The sequence below is a fragment of the Hyperolius riggenbachi genome, chromosome 9, assembly GCF_040937935.1.
Source record: "Hyperolius riggenbachi isolate aHypRig1 chromosome 9, aHypRig1.pri, whole genome shotgun sequence".
Taxonomy (NCBI): Eukaryota; Metazoa; Chordata; class Amphibia; order Anura; family Hyperoliidae; genus Hyperolius; species Hyperolius riggenbachi.
This window is the reverse complement of record NC_090654.1, coordinates 218,378,540-218,396,279: the sequence shown is the minus strand read 5'-3', so window position 1 is coordinate 218,396,279 and position 17,740 is coordinate 218,378,540. Positions and strand designations below refer to the sequence as shown.

Genomic DNA, 17,740 nt, shown 5'->3' with positions numbered 1-17,740 from the left:
TTAACAATATGTCTGCTTCCATAAATAAGGAGTTAGAAACAGTGCAGATCTATTTTAGGATTTGTATCAGCTGTAACAAAGAAACGTTTTTTGTTTAAAGGTTATCATGCTGTTGCGTATTTTTTAGAGCAGAGAGGAGTTCTGAGTTCAGGCCCACTTTTTAAGGTTAGGCACCACCATGGGGTGTTAAGGTAAGGCCCCAGTGGATGTTAAGGTTAGGTGCCAGGAGGGGTTAAGGTTAGGCTCCACCATGGGGTGTTAAGGTAGGGCCCCAGTGGATGTTAAGGTTAGGTGCCAGGAGGGGTTAAGGTTATGCTCCACAATGAAAGGGGGTTAAGGTTATGATTAGGGTTATATTCTTGTAGCAGCTACATCTGCTGCCTTTTGTTAATAGAATCACACTCATTGGCTACAGGCGCCCTTTTATAAACAACATCACATTTATTGGCTACATTCGGCACACTTGTATAAACAAAATCACATTTATCGGCTATATCTAGTGCCCTTTTATAACCAAATTCACATTTATCAGCTTTATCTGGCACCCTTTTCAAATGAATGATCAACAGCCAACTTCTTTTTGCTGCAGTAGTCAAACATTAGGCCAACTGTTATCACATATAAAACATATAATTTGTATATCACATATAAAACAGAAACGGTTTCCCTCTTTGCAGTTGAAGCACTTTATTGTCATTGTGTAACACAACAAAATTACTTAGTTTAGCTCACTCACCTAAAAAAAAACAAAATCTGGGACCAAGGTTGTCTACCCTACAGTATATCTGTCTCATGAACCATTGTTTAACCCAGTTAACATGCAAAGACTGCAATATACAGCAAGATTTATTCACTTTTACTATTGCCATTTCAGGCCAGGATGGCCAAAGCAAATACGTGGGGAAAGGGTGCTGGAAAATTTGGCAGCCGGGTGAAGTCGCTGTTAGAATAGAAGTGAATAGTGACCTATAGTTTGTCGGAGCAGCAAGGTTGAATACAGCCACTTACCACATTTTTGGAGGAAAGGAGAGTGAGGATCACATGAAATGGGTTTCAGGCCGCTTTTTACTGTATTTAAGTTTAGGATAAATGTAAAAAAGATGCAGTACAGGTTCATTCTCACCTGAATCTGTTCTTAAGTTGGAACACTGTGCCAATTCTGTCCCCTGTATGTCCTCTGTACTCCCCTGTGCCTCCAGGGCCCCCCTCTGTGTCACATATTCCCCCTGTACCTGCTTATAAAAGTTTAAAAGCCATTTATTCTTTGAATTTTTTAAAATTGATTTTCTCAAAAATGACAAGTCCAATTTGAATTTTTTTCACAGAATCTCAGAATCCATGGCGTTTGTATCGGCGGGGTCGTTCATAAATCAGGGACTGCCTGTAGTAGCAATTCAAGCAGTTCAGTGTACCTTTTTTTTCTTGCCCTCTATGGTTTATAAAAGAACAGTGACACTTAATGTAACCCCATCACTGATCCGGTACTCTGATTCTGCATCATTTACGTTCATTCTAACAGAATTAATTTGACTGATCCATTCATATTAGTGCAGAAATCTTTCTAAATCGGTCACCTCACTGCTGCTTCTTTTTTTTTTCAAATTTAACTTTTTATTGGTACTTGATATAAATATGCCATTTAACTTGCCATATTACAGTATGTTAATTTCAATGGAATGTAAGTAAGAGGAAAGCGCCCTCTAGCCGCTACCAGCAGTAAAACAGACGATTATTTTTCTTGATCCCCTTTATCATTAACTAATGGCGAAGATGGGGGAATTCCTTTGTTCCTCAATGCACACATAGGGGTTCATTCACTAAACCATGCCAACTCATCGCACGGCCACGCTAGTGTTTTGTGCGCGTTATAAGGCAGGTAACGTTTTTGCGCACAATCAAAATTCACGATTACATGCAAAAATTTGCTTTTGCGCGCGAAAACCTTCACGCGCATTATAACGCGTGCAAAATGCTAGCGCGGCCATGCTATGAGTTTCCACGGTGTAGTGAATCAACCCCATATAATTCATCTTTCCTATTATCATCATCTACTAAGCACAAGAGAACAAAATTATTCCAATGGTCGAATTCCACACCTATAAAGGCTGCTTCTCATCATCTGACTTCCTATTTTTCAGAAAACTGCTAGACTCCCCACTAAACGGAGAAGAGAAAGCAAAAGCACCACCAAGGGGAAAAAGTGTGAGGTTTTTGCTTTGTGCCATAATGAATGAGATGGTGAAACACAGACAAGAACAAGTCTTACGCAGGTGACTGTGGCAAGTGTGGCTCAAATCTGCGAGTCGGAACAGAAAGTGCATTTTAAAGGCAAACTTTAGGACATTTTTTTATTTATTTTAATTCATAATGTAGAAAGAGATTATTTGCTCTCTGACCCTTTCTGCGATAATGTCCTTTAAAGCCTCATCTATATAGTACAATTTTCCATCAGACGGATCTATTAGATAGATCTAATAGGAAATTGCATCGTGTCTAGATGTCCAAATTGTTTCAGATCAATCTTGCGATAGATTTTGCTTTGACAAGTACCCAAAATCTATTGCAAAATCTAACGCAATCCGATTGGCCTGGTTGGAAATTATCTCATAGATCCGTCCAATAGATCCAAATAAAAGGATCAATTAGATAGATCTAATAAGAAATTGCATCGTTTGTAGACATCCGAATTGTTTCAGATCAATTTTGCGATAGATTTTGCTTTGATAAGTACCCAAAATCTATTGCAAAATCTAACACAATCCAATTTTACCAGTTGGAAATGATCTAATAGATCCATCTAATAGACCCGATCTGAAGGAAAATTGTACCGTGTAGATGGCTTTAGTTGCTGTTCCATCAGGAAAGTGGGAAGGTGGATAAGTCTTTTTTTTTTTATCCGGAACACAACTAAACTACTTGTGCATGCCCTGATTGTTCCATGTCTTGAATCCTGCATTTCCCTGCTCTGTAGCCTACCTGCTAGGTGTCTAGCCCCACTCCTGTCCATAATGGAACTCACAGAGTGCTTTGGAAGCGAGAGTTAGCTGTCCAACTGACAGTCGATGCGAATAACTTCCACAGCAATCAACTGAACTAGATCTGTATTGCTAATGCAGCAGATGACGAATGCCTGAACTGCCATTAAACTGCCCACCAAGTGGTCATTTCAGTTGATAAAGTCTGCTATGAGAACATGTCCTGGCAATTAGTGTAAAGCGCAGGCGGAGTAAGAACATGGAACGGAGAATAGAACTTAAAGGGACACTTAAGTCAAACAAAAAAAAATGAGTTTTACTCACCTGGGGCTTCCAATAGCCCCCTGCAGCTGTCCGGTGCCCTCGCCGTCTCCCTCCAATCCTCCTGGCCCCGCCGGCAGCCACTTCCTGTTTCGGTGACAGGAGCTGACAGGCTGGGGACGCGAGTGATTCTTCGCGTTCCCAGACACAATAGCGCCATCTATGCTGCTATAGCATATATCATATACTATATAGCAGCATAGAGGGTGCTAATGTGTCTGGGAACGCGAAGAATCACTCGCGTCCCCAGCCTGTCAGCTCCTGTCACCGAAACAGGAAGTGGCTGCCGGCGGGGCCAGGAGGATTGGAGGGAGACGGCGAGGGTACTGGACAGCTGCAGGGGGCTATTGGAAGCCCCAGGTGAGTAAAACTCATTTTTTTTGTTTGACTTAAGTGTCCCTTTAAGGGAGGTGTGTCAAGCCCAGTGCAGTCCCAGCTGCTGTTATGAGCAATGTGCTCCACAGACCTGTTCAGATCACTGTTTGATGGCATTTGTCACAAAGGATTAGGACAATAGTGCTGCTTTAATCTGAGACTAAACACATCACGGATCTGTAACCCAATAGCTCAAAGGTTCACTGTACTCATCATCCAAACTTCAGACAGCTTTTCAGCATCTTCTGAATGGCAACATTAAAACGGTGGAAACACGTATTTTAATAATACAGAGAAACATGGCAAAATTGTGCTTTGCTTATTTTTAAAGTGTCAAAAAAGAAACACGATTATATAAATAGGGAAAGTTAAAAGTCATTGCAAAATGTTAGCAGTTAGGGAATTCACCAAAAGGGAATCACAACAATTGACCTCATAACCAAATGGATAGGGAAATACATGGTGGCTGCTCATATTATGGGTGGGGAGTCATAGTAGCTGTTCATGTTATTGGGAGGGGGAGGTCATGGTGGCTGCTCATCTTATGGGTGGGGGGTCAAGGTTGCTGCTCACACTATGAGTGGGAAATCATGGTGGCCGCTCACATTTTGACTGGAAATATATGGAGGCTGCTCATGTTATGAGTGGGGAGTCATGGTGGGTACTCATGGTATACAGTGGTTTGCAAAAGTATTCGCCCCCCTTGAAGTTTTCCACATTTTGTCATATTACTGCCACAAACATGAATACATTTTATTGGAATTCCACATGAAAGACCAACACAAAGTGGTGTACATGTGAGAAGTGGAACGAAAATCATACATGATTTCAAACATTTTTTTTACAAATAAATAAATGCAAAGTGGGGTGTGCATAATTATTCAGCCCCCTTTGGTCTGAGTGCAGTCAGTTGCCCAAAGTTTTCTCCCCAGAAATATTTTTCAGCCGGGTGGCATGAAAAAGTAGCCGGGTGGGAAAGTAAGGTCATGCTGGGTGCTGCTGGGAGAAAAATAAGGCAACGCTGAACGGAGAGTGAGGGTCACATTGGGTGGGATAGGATCACACAGGATGGGGAGAGGGCGGTATTACGCTGGGTGCTGGTGGGGGTAAAATAACTCATTTGAGAGACACAATTCGCATTGTGAATGCTCCCAAAATGCTATATGCAGTGCATTTGTGATTTTCATACAAATCACAACTAGTGTAAATGGTACCATAGAGCAACCTTGTTATAGTGCTTCTCTGTTCACTGGTGTTCAGCAAAGCTCTAGAATTCCCTGAAAAGCACCCCAGTGTAAATGAGGCCTTAGTGCTTTAGCCTCATCATTACATATATGACCAGACTCCCTGCATGCAATGTATGTGACTCCTGCTGGATATATACTAGGAGCAGGAGAGTGCTGACTAAAAGCTGATCACACGGGCAGGGGACGAGTGCTGAGAACTCCAGAGAAGACTTTGCGAAAACCATGCAAAGAACAGTGATTTGTGAACATAAAAGTATTCTAGTTGAACTCGATGGACGTCTTTTTTTCAACCTAAATAACTAACTGCTGAGACAAGACGGGTTAAACTTGATGTTAAATGCTGAACTGAACTTTTTGCAATTTATTTGCCCATACTGGATATCTCAGTGATTTAACTGAATAATTAGGGGTTGTGTCAGTTTGTGATGAAGTGCAGGGACACAGGAGGCAGAGTGAAAGCTGCACCAGGTTCATTTTACAGCCCTTATAAACCACTTGTTTATCTCTCTCAGTGAACTATTGTCAGAAGAAAAAAGTTTTGGTATGTTAATGAGCCACAGTATTCGAGGTTCCAGGACATTCCAGTGAATGCAATGACTTGGGAACTGGGCTTTGTGCATGCTGCAATGACACGGAGAGGAGAAGGAGAGTTATGCACACTGTAGTAGCTGGGTGAGATCAGGTGACTCACCAAAAGGAAAGCTATATAGCCGCACATTCTATTCTATGCCCGCCCGGACTGCTGCTGAAAGTTCCCGCGATCTGGCTATCTCTGCTGTCTGCTAGGAGCTTTCCCCGCCCCTTCACGCAGCTGATACGAAGGAGGAGGAGGGCGTAGATGGTGTCTCTGCGCTGCCAACTGTAACATGCAGAGGAAAGTTTCTTCTGCTGTAGACCGAGGCTAATGAAAATAGGCAGGCGGGGACATAGATCAGGTGGGCGCTCCGCCTGGCTGTTTGGCTCTGGGGAGAACACTGTTGCCTGATGAGTGCTAATGACTAAATAGAGTGCACCTGTGTGTAATCTAATGTCAGTACAAATACAGCTACTCTGTGACAGCCTCAGAGGTTGCCTAAGAGAATATTGGGAGCAACAACACCATGAAGTCCAAAGAACACACCAGATAGGTCAGGGATAAAGTTGTTGAGAAATTTAAAGCAGGCTTGGGCTACAAAAAGATTTCCAAAGCCTTGAACATCCCACGGAGCACTGTTCAAGCGATCATTCAGAAATAGAAGGAGTATGGCACAAGTGTAAACCTACCAAGACAAGGCCGTCCACCTAAACTTACAGGTCGAACAAGGAGAGCGCTGATCAGAAGTGCAGTCAAGAGGCCCGTGGTGACTCTGGACGAGCTGCAGAGATCTACAGCTCAGGTGGGGGAATCTGACCATAGGACAACTATTAGTCGTGCACTGCACAAAGTTGGCTTTTATGGAAGAGTGGCAAGAAGAAAGCCATTGTTAACAGAAAAGCATAAGAAGTCCCGTTTGCAGTTTGCCACAGCCATGTGGGGGACAGAGCAAACATGTGGAAGAAGGTGCTCTGGTCAGATAAGACCAAAATTTAACTTTTTGGCCAAAATGCAAAACATAACGTGTGTGTGGCAGAAAACTAACACTGCACATCACTGAGAACACACCATCCCCACTGTCAAATATGGTGGTGGCAGTATCATGCTCGGGGGGTGCATCTCTTTAGCAGGGACATGGAAGCTGGTCAGAGTTGATGGGAAGATGGATGGAGCCAAATACAGGGCAATCTTGGAAGAAAACCTCTTGGAGTCTGCAAAAGACTTGAGACTAGGGCGGAGGTTCACCTTCCAGCAGGACAACGACCCTAAACATAAAGCCAGGGCAACAATGGAGAATGGAATTGTTTAAAACAAAACATATCCATGTGTTAGAATGGCCCAGTCAAAGTCCAGATGTAAATCCAATCGAGAATCTGTGGCAAGATCTGAAAACTGCTGTTCACAAACTCTGTCCATCTAATCTTACTGAGCTGGAGCTGTTTTGCAAAGAAGAATGGGCAAGGATTTCAGTCTCTAGATGTGCAAAGCTGGTAGAGACATACACTAAAAGACTAGCAGCTGTAATTGCAGCAAAAGGTGGTTCTACAAAGTATTGACTCAGGGGGCCGAATAATTACGCACACCCCACTTTGCAGTTATTTTTTTTTTTTTAATGTTTGGAATCATGTATTATTTTTGTTCCACTTCTCACGTGTACACCACTTTGTATTGGTCTTTCACATGGAATTCCAATAAAATGTATTCATGTTTGTGGCAGTAATGTGACAAAATGTGGAAACCTCAAGGGGGCCGAATACTTTTGCAAACCACTGTATTTGGGGAGTCATGGTGGCTGCTCACGCTATGAGTGGGGAGTCATGGTGGGGTGGCTGCTTTTGGTATAGTTGGGAAGTCACGGTGGCTGCTCACGTTATGAGTGGGGAGTCCTGGTGGCTGCTTATGGTATAGTTGGGGAGTCAGGGTGCCTGCTCCCTTTATGGGTGGAGAGTCACGGTGGCTACTCACGGTATGTGTCGGGCGTCATGGTGGCCATATCATAGGCTGTAGGGCTCACAAAAGGAGGGGGGGAAAAGGGTGTAGTTAAAGAGAAACTGTAACCAAGAATTGAACTTCATCTCAATCAGTAGCGGATACCCCCTTTCCCATGAGAAATCTTTTCCTTTACTCAAACAGATAATTAGGGGGCTCTGTATGGCTGATATTGTGGTGAAACCCCTCCCACAGTGTGATGTCAAGACCATGGTTCTGACATCACACTGTGTGAGCACTGTGGGAAATAACAGCTGTTTCCAGCTGCCAAAAACACAAGCAGCATTTCCTTCCACTTGCCAGCAGTAAAAATGTCACCACGTGATAAATGTCAGAATATAAATCAGGGAGAGGAAAGAGTTTACAACGGGCAAACACGGACTCAATCATTTATACATCACTAGGTTGACCTAAGCCTGTTAATATAACGAGCTCTAGTCCCTCACAACCCCCCTCCTCTCCCGCCACTATGACCGCCGCCACATGTAAGTGTGCATGCGACCGCACTCGCCTGCATACCCCCACACGGACACGCCCGCCACCCCCCGGCCCCGTCATCCTCCTGTCTTAACGGCTACACATGTGCAGTAGCTAAACCACACAGACACAGGGACAGGAGGATGATGCAGGGACAGAGGGGTTTTATTATATAGGATTATTGTAACAATGAAGCATTTTTTTATTACATTATTTTCACTGGAGTTCCTCTTTGAGCCCCTATCTGTCAGGTGTTTCAGCACTGATGCATACAGCTGATAACATTTGTCCTCAGTATAATATCCCACAGGAGACTGCAGGGTGTGACTCCTCTTCCCTCCTCCACCTCTTCACTAACATTCCCTGTATGGAATGAATTCCCTCCCTCACCTATGTGAGTGTTGCAGTAATGGAGATGTGAAAGGAAACTCAGATCCCTTTTATAAAATGAATTTCTTATAATAATCACAGGAGGTACATAAAGAAGGTGCTCCTCCTTCCTCTCATGCACGAGGCACAGGCAACAATTAAAAATAGAGTTAATGCAAAAACACATATTTCATAACAGGCCACTGAAATCTAGCTCAGTCACCCTGAACACCATCCTGGGCTATTTCTGTGACTTTAATCAGCGAGGGTGTAGGAAACCTGCAACATAATACCATTTGTTAAACCAATTATTGACAGTAATGTACGATAAATCTTTATAGGAGAGGAAGCTTATGTGAGTCATTGCTAACCCTTTCGCCTAACTCTCCTTACCATGGTGATCATGTGTACAGCAGTTTAAGACTGGCCTTGCTTCATAGGATTCAGTGTGACTGCTATTCAGATGTCATTGTGTGGGAAGGCAAAGGATGCAGGAAAGAAACTTGGTCATATGTAACAAAGTAAGTGATACAATCAGGAGACAGAAGTAAGATTAGAACCTTCTAGGGCAGGGGTCTCAAACTCGCAGCCCGAGGGCCATTTGCGGCCCTCGATACAATATTTTGTGGCCCTCGCCTGCAAAAGCTTCCTTATAGTTCGCTTCAGTACTTCCAAGTAATCCGCCGCATCCCCGCCGCTAAACGAGGGCTGCAGAGCCCCCAAATCGCCCGGGGGACAATCCGCCGGCATTTCCTGGAAGGGGCAGAGCTTTCAGCTTCAGCTCTGTCCATCCTGACGTCAATCGCCGCACGGATCGCCGCCTCTCCCCGCCCCTCTCTGTGAAGGAAGAGTGAGAGGGGCGGGCAGAGGCGGCGAAGCGCCGCAATTGTGAAATTCCTTATGCGGCCCAGCCTCATCCTGACTTTGCCTCCTGCGGCCTCCCAGGTAAATTGAGTTTGAGACCCCTGTTCTAGGGGCTTATGGGCCTATACACAAAAAATGTTCGACCACATTTTAACCGCTGCATGGATGTAGATGTCAACCAAATGGAAACGTAAGGAACCCTTTAGTCTAGAGGACGTTGTTTTATGGATAAGAAGGATTAGATTAATGGAGTATTTGACTTCGCTAGTTAATAAAACCTCTGCACAATTTTTGAAGGTATGGGATTATTGGGATATTAATCATGCCTGATTGATTCCTGTTGTACTATCTATATTCTTGTTTGGGTCTTTCGTCTCCTTTTTTCGTTTTTTAATAATTTTTTATGCCAGGGAGAGTTTTGTCTTGATCAATGTATGATCTTTATGAGGCTATTGTTATATATTGTATATACTCTCATATAAGCCTACTGTATTAGCCGAGGTACCCACTTTTCCCTCAGAAACCAGGAAAAAGTGATTGACTCGCATATATCCCCCTCCCCAATATAGCCCCCTCCACAGTATCCAGATGTTCTCCCAGTACAAGTCAGCCCCCCTCCCCATAGCCAGGTGTGCGCCAGGATCATACAGCTGTGTCAAGAAGCCACTAGATGGTGTCATAAATATGGGGCACAGCGATTGCCACACAGGAAGAATCCCCGATCATTGCACCGCTGACACTTTGCTTGCATGCTCTGCTCCACAAGCCAGGGGACACAGGTAGTCTTGAGCAGCACACTCTGCACACCACGTTGCAGGGGATGGAGGGTATGGACACAGCAGGGCGCAAGCAGGTCATCCTTACGCTCCTCTGCCATTAACAATACCTGCTCCACCATCTGTTTTGCTCCACTGACTCGCATATAAGCCGAGGGGGTAACTTTTCACCACATTTTTTATACTGAATAATTAGGCTTATATACAGTGCATGTAACCTTTTTTTATGATGTGATCTTCCCAATAAAAACTAAATTATAAAAAAAAAGTAAGATTAGACTTTAATAGGCTCCCACCTGATCCCCATTTTGCAGTCCATAACACAGGGCTCATCGAAACTGTTGAGGAGATCATCCAGCTGAATATACGTTTCCCCGTCCCTCTCTGTCACTCCGTGGAAGGTGGGGGCGCAGGAGGCCAGGACGTCGTTCTTCAGAAGCTCAAAACAATTCTTCTCATTCTCAGAGTAACGTTTTAAAATCGTTCCTCCTGCTGCTGCTTTGAAGCTGCCTGTGAAAGATTAGAATAAATAAACAGTTACTTTGTGGGCGCAAACATCAGATGGAATGCATAAATCAATGGCACATACATAATGCTATACAAGCTGAAAGGAATTTTTAAAGAACTGGAAAACCCCCAAACGTCAATCATTCCTTTGCTACGAGAGCCTAGTAAAGAAAGCAACCTAGCAAGTATGGAAATTACTATAGTAAAAGCAGTAGGGGCGTAACTAGAGGGGAGCAGCCCCTGTGATCGCAGGGGGGCCTAGAGCTGTGAGGGGCCACAGCTACTATCCTTCTCTTCCTCAGATACAGGGGAATATACAGTAGTTCAGATCAGCTATTTTTGTGGCTACACTTGTTATGGGTGTGAAGATCACGATGGCCACATTTGTTTTACGACCCTTGTGAGTTGCACCCCAAGGCCGTGAAGGGCACCAAGGGGAGGCAAGGGAAGGATTGCAGGGGGCTTCATAAATTGTACTTACGCCACTGAAAGCAGGTGTGATTTGCTAAAACTCCTTCACAGATCTCCAAGGATTTCCAGTACAAATATCATAAGTGACCCAACAGACGTGGCATGGATAGGCAAACAAGTTTTTATTATTAAGGCTCGTGTCCCCTAAGAACGAATTCGCAATGCAAATTTTTCGCATTAAAATAAAACCAATGAATATCAGTGGAGTAATTTCCATTGAATGCAAATGTTTGCATGCGGTGCGATGCAGAAAAAATATGGCTTGCATGCTGCAGATTTCTGCACCAAGCATCCGCTTCCCATGTAATGATTGTTAGACGCATATGAAAATTTGCAGTAAAATTTGCATAGAAACGCAAAAATTCAGATACGGGAAAACTGTATGCGAAATGTAATATCCTAGTATCATAGACCCTTACTGAAAAAAACATTTCTATTACTGAGTGGTTAGTCTTTGACACCCTTACCTGGGTCATACCATATTAAAGTGAACCTCCAGACTAAAAATCGACTCAGCAGCACTGAAAAGTCTTATTGTTTCTTTAAGTTTCACAGCATCAGAACTTTGTTTCTCTTATACAAGCCTCATTTTTAGCTGCACAGAAGAAAACTGCCCGGGCATTTTTCCCCTGATGCTGTGCAAAGCATGATGGGATTTCTGATGTTGTTGTTCTCGTTCTGCTGTTTTGGTGCAATTTTTTTTCTGACATTTTGAATTTGACATTTGAAGCCTAGCGCATGCAGCTGGGAGGGGTTATCAGGACAAAGGACAGTTGGAACTGTGTCTTATGCTCCTTGTCACCTCCTTTCAACCAAAAAGATGGCTGCCCCCATGACAAAGATGGCAGCCCCCATGAATCACAAACATTTGCCTGTTCTTTTAAAACTGGGTGGGCAAAAAATTATATTCCCTATCTATTCTAATTAACATAACTAATGTAACTTAATGACAGTATGTTTGTTTAGGCTGAAGTTCCCCTTTAAAGTCAGGGGTGCTGAGACGTCTGTGAATCAGTGGCTGTGTGACTGTAGTTGTATGCAGCATATACAGCAAGAATTTTAAAGCCCAAGTTCACTCTCCCAAATGTTTCATAATTAGTAAAGATAAATGGGGGACTTTGCCAAAATCCCTTTGGAAAATTAAAGTCACATGACCCCGGAAGGCAGTCCATATAGGTATGGTGTAGTGATGTAGTCTATAAGGATAGCTGTGTAGACTTTAACAAAATAAAGCTGAAACAGTTTACTTTCCATAGGATATGCTTTGACCTGAATAAATGTGAACTGTCAAAGACATTCCGGACTTATGGTGAACTGAAGGACTCAAATTATAGCCCAGGGTGTCAACAGAAACGTTAAAGCATAACTACTGTCTGGCATAACATACAATTAAAAACCTGTCTACAAACACATTATTGACTATATAGCTAATCTCCTGACCTTTGACGCACAGTAATGTCACCTGTCTGAAAATACGAATGCTACCACTGGTGTCATTCTAGAACTGGATGATGCTATTTTACACAAAAAAAACATAATATCCAGTGTAATCTGCAAGCACCACACTGCTATTTTCCAGACTGTCTCTATTTGTAGCTTGCAGACAGAAGTCTTCTCCTGTAGCTTGCCAAGTCCTCTCTAGTCTTATCTCCTGTACTCAGAGATGAGACAACAATCAGTGCCCTGAAGACCTCAGTGCTGGCTCTCAGTATGGCACAATTCAGTGACTGATAAGGCCGCAGGAGAAAATGAAACTAGCCCTCTTAACCCTTCAGGCAATTACAACAACATTTTTTTTTCATAGAACTTAATGGTGTAGCTAATCTATTGGAGCAAAGGAAACATTTTTATTTAAGTTGTGCTTTAAGTAAAGGTATACAAACCGTAGTAAAAATGTAGCAAGGGTTTCAGTTATTTCAAACTGAAAGGTTTTGTGTGTTGGTCTTTAAAAAAAGGGAAAAGCTTTACCAGAGCTTGCATGTACTATATATGTCTTGTGATGCTGTAGAGGGGGCCAGCATAGACTGGTGATTGGTGGACACATTTTACTGTTGTTGGGAAGTCTGCATATTTTAATTCTTCAGTTGAGCCCTGACCTGAATTTGTTCCTATTTTCACAGAACACGTCTACTCTACAGAACTTCACACCTGAGTTGAAAATAGGACAGTTAGAGCACAGCAGAGGCAGCTGGGAAGTACAGATCACCCTCATCACCACGGTGGAGGAGACGTTCAGCTGCTTCAGACAGAGAAATGATGACGGTGTGGGAGATACCGGCACTCTCATGGGGTTGCCTGGATTTCCCTTTTTACAGCTGCTATTTTTATGCACCTGTTAAAGTTCCTGCTCTGCCCTTGACAATTATATGGTTACTCTTGAAGTTGCTCATTTGAATCTGATAGGTTCCTGTATTTAAACGGTTTAGTGCAGATTAACTGCTTTAAGATTTGTAGGAGGAAGTTAATCATAAACCACCAGCCAAGGTTACAACCACAAAAATGCCAGGTGCTTCCCAAAGTTATCTGTGTGAAACTCAAGAACTACAATGCACCTCAAATCAATACAGAGAAGCTCACACAAAGCTGCCCCTATTGAGAGAGTCATAATAACAAACGCTGCAACAACAGGCAAAACAAGATAGGAACAAAGGAGAAGCTCACAGTGTTTTTTGCTATCCGGACACAAGTTGTTGTTTTATCTTATCGATTAAATGACGTATTACCTTCTCAGACATGACAAATGCAGGGCTGTATCAGAGACGTCACAAAAGACAGACTAAATAATCCCAGCTGGAATATTCACAGATATTTTATCACTGTCAAGCTTAGCACTAGCTGATATTGACTAGTAATCATCCTTGCACGCCTATAGCTGGTAAAGCAGACTTATCGTTTTTCAGGGAAATGGATTTTCATATAAAATTCATGCTAACAATGCTATGTTGTTGTGAAGTGATATATGTTGCATCAGTAAAAACTATAACTTGTACAAGCGGCTTGGTTTGAAGTAACAAGGCAGACTCAGAACTGAAAATAAAAAGTCAAAATAACCATACACAGGTCATACTTACCTCCCGTGTATTCTACTACTCAGTCTCTTTCTCCTCTCCTGCATCCTGTTTGTCCACTGTGATCAATAGAATTCTCTGTCCTACATTTTGAAAATGGCCATTACCCTATAACAGTGATGACTAACCTTGGCACTCCAGCTGTGGTGGAACTACAAGTCCCATGAGGCATTGTAAATACTCTGACAGCTCTAAGCATAACTCGGGGAGGCAGAGGCATGATGGGATTTGTAGTTTTGTCACAGCTGGAGTGCCAAGGTTAGCCATCACTGCCCTATAACAGCTTCCTGGTCAGCACACTGTTAAACTGTAATATCACCCACTTGAACCACAGGGAAACATGGACATTACCTTGCACATTCAGTTGTAACTGACAGCTGCTGATATATAACTGACAGCAACTGGTATATTTCAGTTCTGACAAAATCTTGTCAGAACTGGAAGGGATCACTGTAGGAAGAAAATGGTGAGCTTCTGAGAGGAACTGAAGGTGAGGTAAGTATGTAATATTCATTTGCAGCTACGTCATGTGTTTATTTTAAATAATTTTCCTCGCTTCAGATCTGACGTGAAAATAAATATTCAGTAGTGGTGCATTGTGGGTAACCACAAATGTTCACTTATACTGTAGCTGAATTATTGCAAATGTCCTTCTGTTTTAAGAAGGCACATTTCACTAAGCTTATGAAATAATGATTTGTATGTGTAGTACAGTTAAGAAATAGAACATTAGTAGCACAGATATGAGTCTCATATTGTTTTCAGTACAGGAAGAGATAAAGAACTTCAGTTGTTATCTATGCAAAAGAGCTTCTCTGAGCTCTCTGACTAATTAAGTCAGAGAGCAGTGCTATTTTTTGAAGCATTTATCTCACCCTGTCTCTCACTGTTTCTTGCTTGTTTAAGGTTTTATTCCAGGGAGTTCAAAGGGTCATTAGCTCTGCTCTGTTTCATCAATTAAAATACAGAGTGTAATTTGTAAACTGCAAATATTAGAGAATGATGCAATGTTATATAAAAATAGCTATATAACTGAAAATAAAACTATAAGCCGTACTACACATACAATTCATTATATCATACGTTGTTTTTTTTTCGCTTCAGTGTAACTTTAAAAAGTGAACAACTGAAACGCAGTCACAGTAATAACTTTGTATACAAGAAATACTGGAGGGCAGGTCACTAAGAAGCAAGTGATAACTTTGTTCAGTTGAAATGGCAATTGTGTCTTAGGGATATTTTTTAAAGCATCAGCCTGGTAATTACATTGGGCCGGGTTCCATGCAGAGATTGGTTGGCCGGGTCCTAAACATAATGTAGAGTGGCAGCAGAGTAATATACATTTCCTGCTCCTGGCGGCAATTCAGGACCTTCTTCACTTCCTGTTCAGTTTTCTATGCAGCCAGCCAATCACCATGTAACTTTAGTCCCATGTCATGTGACAGGGTAGAGTAAGATGTGACATGATGATGTAAACGTGTATACACAGTCCCAATCCTATTTAAAGGGACATTTAAGTAAAAAAAAAAAAAAAGTTTTACTCACCTGGGGCTTCCAATAGCCCCCTGCAGCTGTCCGGTGCCCTCGCCACTTCCTGTTTCGGTGACAGGAGCTGACAGGCTGGGGACGCGAGTGATTCTTCGCGTTCCTGGCCACAATAGCGGCATCTATGCTGCTATAGCATATATCATATAGCAGCATAGAGGGTGCTAATGTGTCTGGGAACGCGAAGAATCACTCGCGTCCCCAGCCTGTCAGCTCCTGTCACCGAAACAGGAAGTGGCTGCCGGTGGGGCCAGGAGGATCGGAGGGAGACGGCGAGGGCACCGGACAGCTGCAGGGGGCTATTGGAAGCCCTAGGCGAGTAAAACTCATTTTTTTTTTGTTTGACTTAAGTGTCCCTTTAAGGTGGCCATACATGGTACAATTTTTAATTTTTTGCGATCAGATAATTTAGTTTGATTATTCCGTTAGATCGAATAGAAAGATTTTTCCAGCATGTCCGATCAGATTTTTCTAGAAAAAACAGGATAATCATTCGAATTTCTTTATCGAAAAAAAAAATATTTTCAACTTTCATTCGTTTCGATCATTTAGTTTGAATAAACTGGAAAATCAAACGTTTTTATTGTATCGTGTATGGGCACCATTAGAACTAGGCTGTTTTCCTTTTTCTCACTGTAAGGGTTAAGGATCCAGGGCTTTAAATTACTGTTTCTCTGTAGCCTGGTTAAAGTGAACCTCCGGACTAAAAATCTACTCAGCAGAACTGAAAAGGCTTGGTGTTTCTTTAACAGTTTCACAGCAGCAGACCTTTGTTTTTCTTACCAAAGCATCATTTTTAGCTGCATTTTTAGCTAAGCTCCACCCATCAAAGAAAAAAAGCCCAGGCTTTTTTCCCCTGATGCTGTGCAAAGCATGATGGGATTTCCTATGTTGTTATTCGCGTTGCCTAGCAACTGGGAGAGGTGCTCAGGACACAGGACAGTTGGAACTGTGTCTCATGCTCCCTGTCACCTCCTTTCAACCAAAAAGATGGCTGCCATCATGAAAACAAACATTTGCCTGTTCTTTTAAAACAGTGTAGGTAAGAGATTATATTACCTATCTATTTTAAGTAACATAACTAATGTTACTTAATGACAGTATGTTTGTTTAGGCTGGAGTTCCTCTTTAACCTATTTTGGTTCCTGGACGTAGTTTCTACGTCCAGGAACCATGCGCGCTACCGCGCGCCCCCGCGGCCGATCGTGTGCGTGCACGCGCACTCCCGGCCGCGGATTCGGTAGCCAAGGAATCAATGTATCGGGCTATGGAGCCCGATCACTGATTCCTCTCCCCCGCTGAAAAAGCGACAGCTTCTCTCGGAAGCTGAGCTTTTTCTGGCCGTCTCCTTCCCGATGCGTCACTCTAAGCGCGTGCTACGCTTAGAGTGACGTCATGTAAACAAACTCATGGCAAAAAAGTAATACTACACCTGAAAAACAAAAACAAAAAGAATTAACACACATTTACATTATAAATCTATTGTTTACCTCCCACCCTCCCAAAAGTACCCAAATAAAATGTTTAGTATAAAAAAAAAAAAACCATTACAATAAAAAAAAACAAAAAAACATGTAAATATTTACCTAAGGGTCTAAACTTTTTAAATATCAATGTAAAGATGAAATATTTCTATATTTTTTTTATTTTAAACTTGTAAATAGTGATAGATGCAAAATGGAAAAAATGCACCTTTATTTCCAAATAAAATATTGTCGCCATACATTGTGATAGGGACATAATTTTAACGGTGTAATAACCGGGACATATGGACAAATACAATACGCGAGTTTTAATTATGGAGGCATGTATTATTTTAAAACTATAATGGCTGAAAACTGAGAAATAATGAATTTTTCCATTTTTTTCTTATTCTTCCTGTTAAAATGCATTTACAGTAAAGTGGCTCTTAGCAAAATGTACCCCCCAAAGAAAGCCTAATTGGTGGCGGAAAAAACAAGATATAGATCAGTGCATTGTGATAAGTAGTGATAAAGTTATAGGCTAATGAATGGGAGGTGAACATTTCTCACATGAAAACGACGGAACCTGAATGGGTTAAGGTGAAACTTACTCATAACCAATTACAGGTTACAACACTTATTTTCACTTCAGGTTTGCTGTAATATGCATTCACAGTCACTCTGCATATTAAGTCTCTCACATTAGATCTTGCTGCTCC

General features: G+C 42.2%; 1 protein-coding gene across 1 annotated transcript in view; it reads right to left on the bottom strand.

Annotated features, from left to right (window-relative positions):
• The window catches only part of LOC137532955 (inositol-trisphosphate 3-kinase A-like), a 144,214-nt gene that overhangs the window by 35,569 nt on the left and 90,905 nt on the right, over nt 1-17,740 (bottom strand). Inside the window, exon 3 of the mRNA XM_068254013.1 lies at nt 10,264-10,477. Coding sequence (XP_068110114.1) covers nt 10,264-10,477 — 214 coding nt within the window. The remainder of the gene's footprint in view (nt 1-10,263; nt 10,478-17,740) is intronic.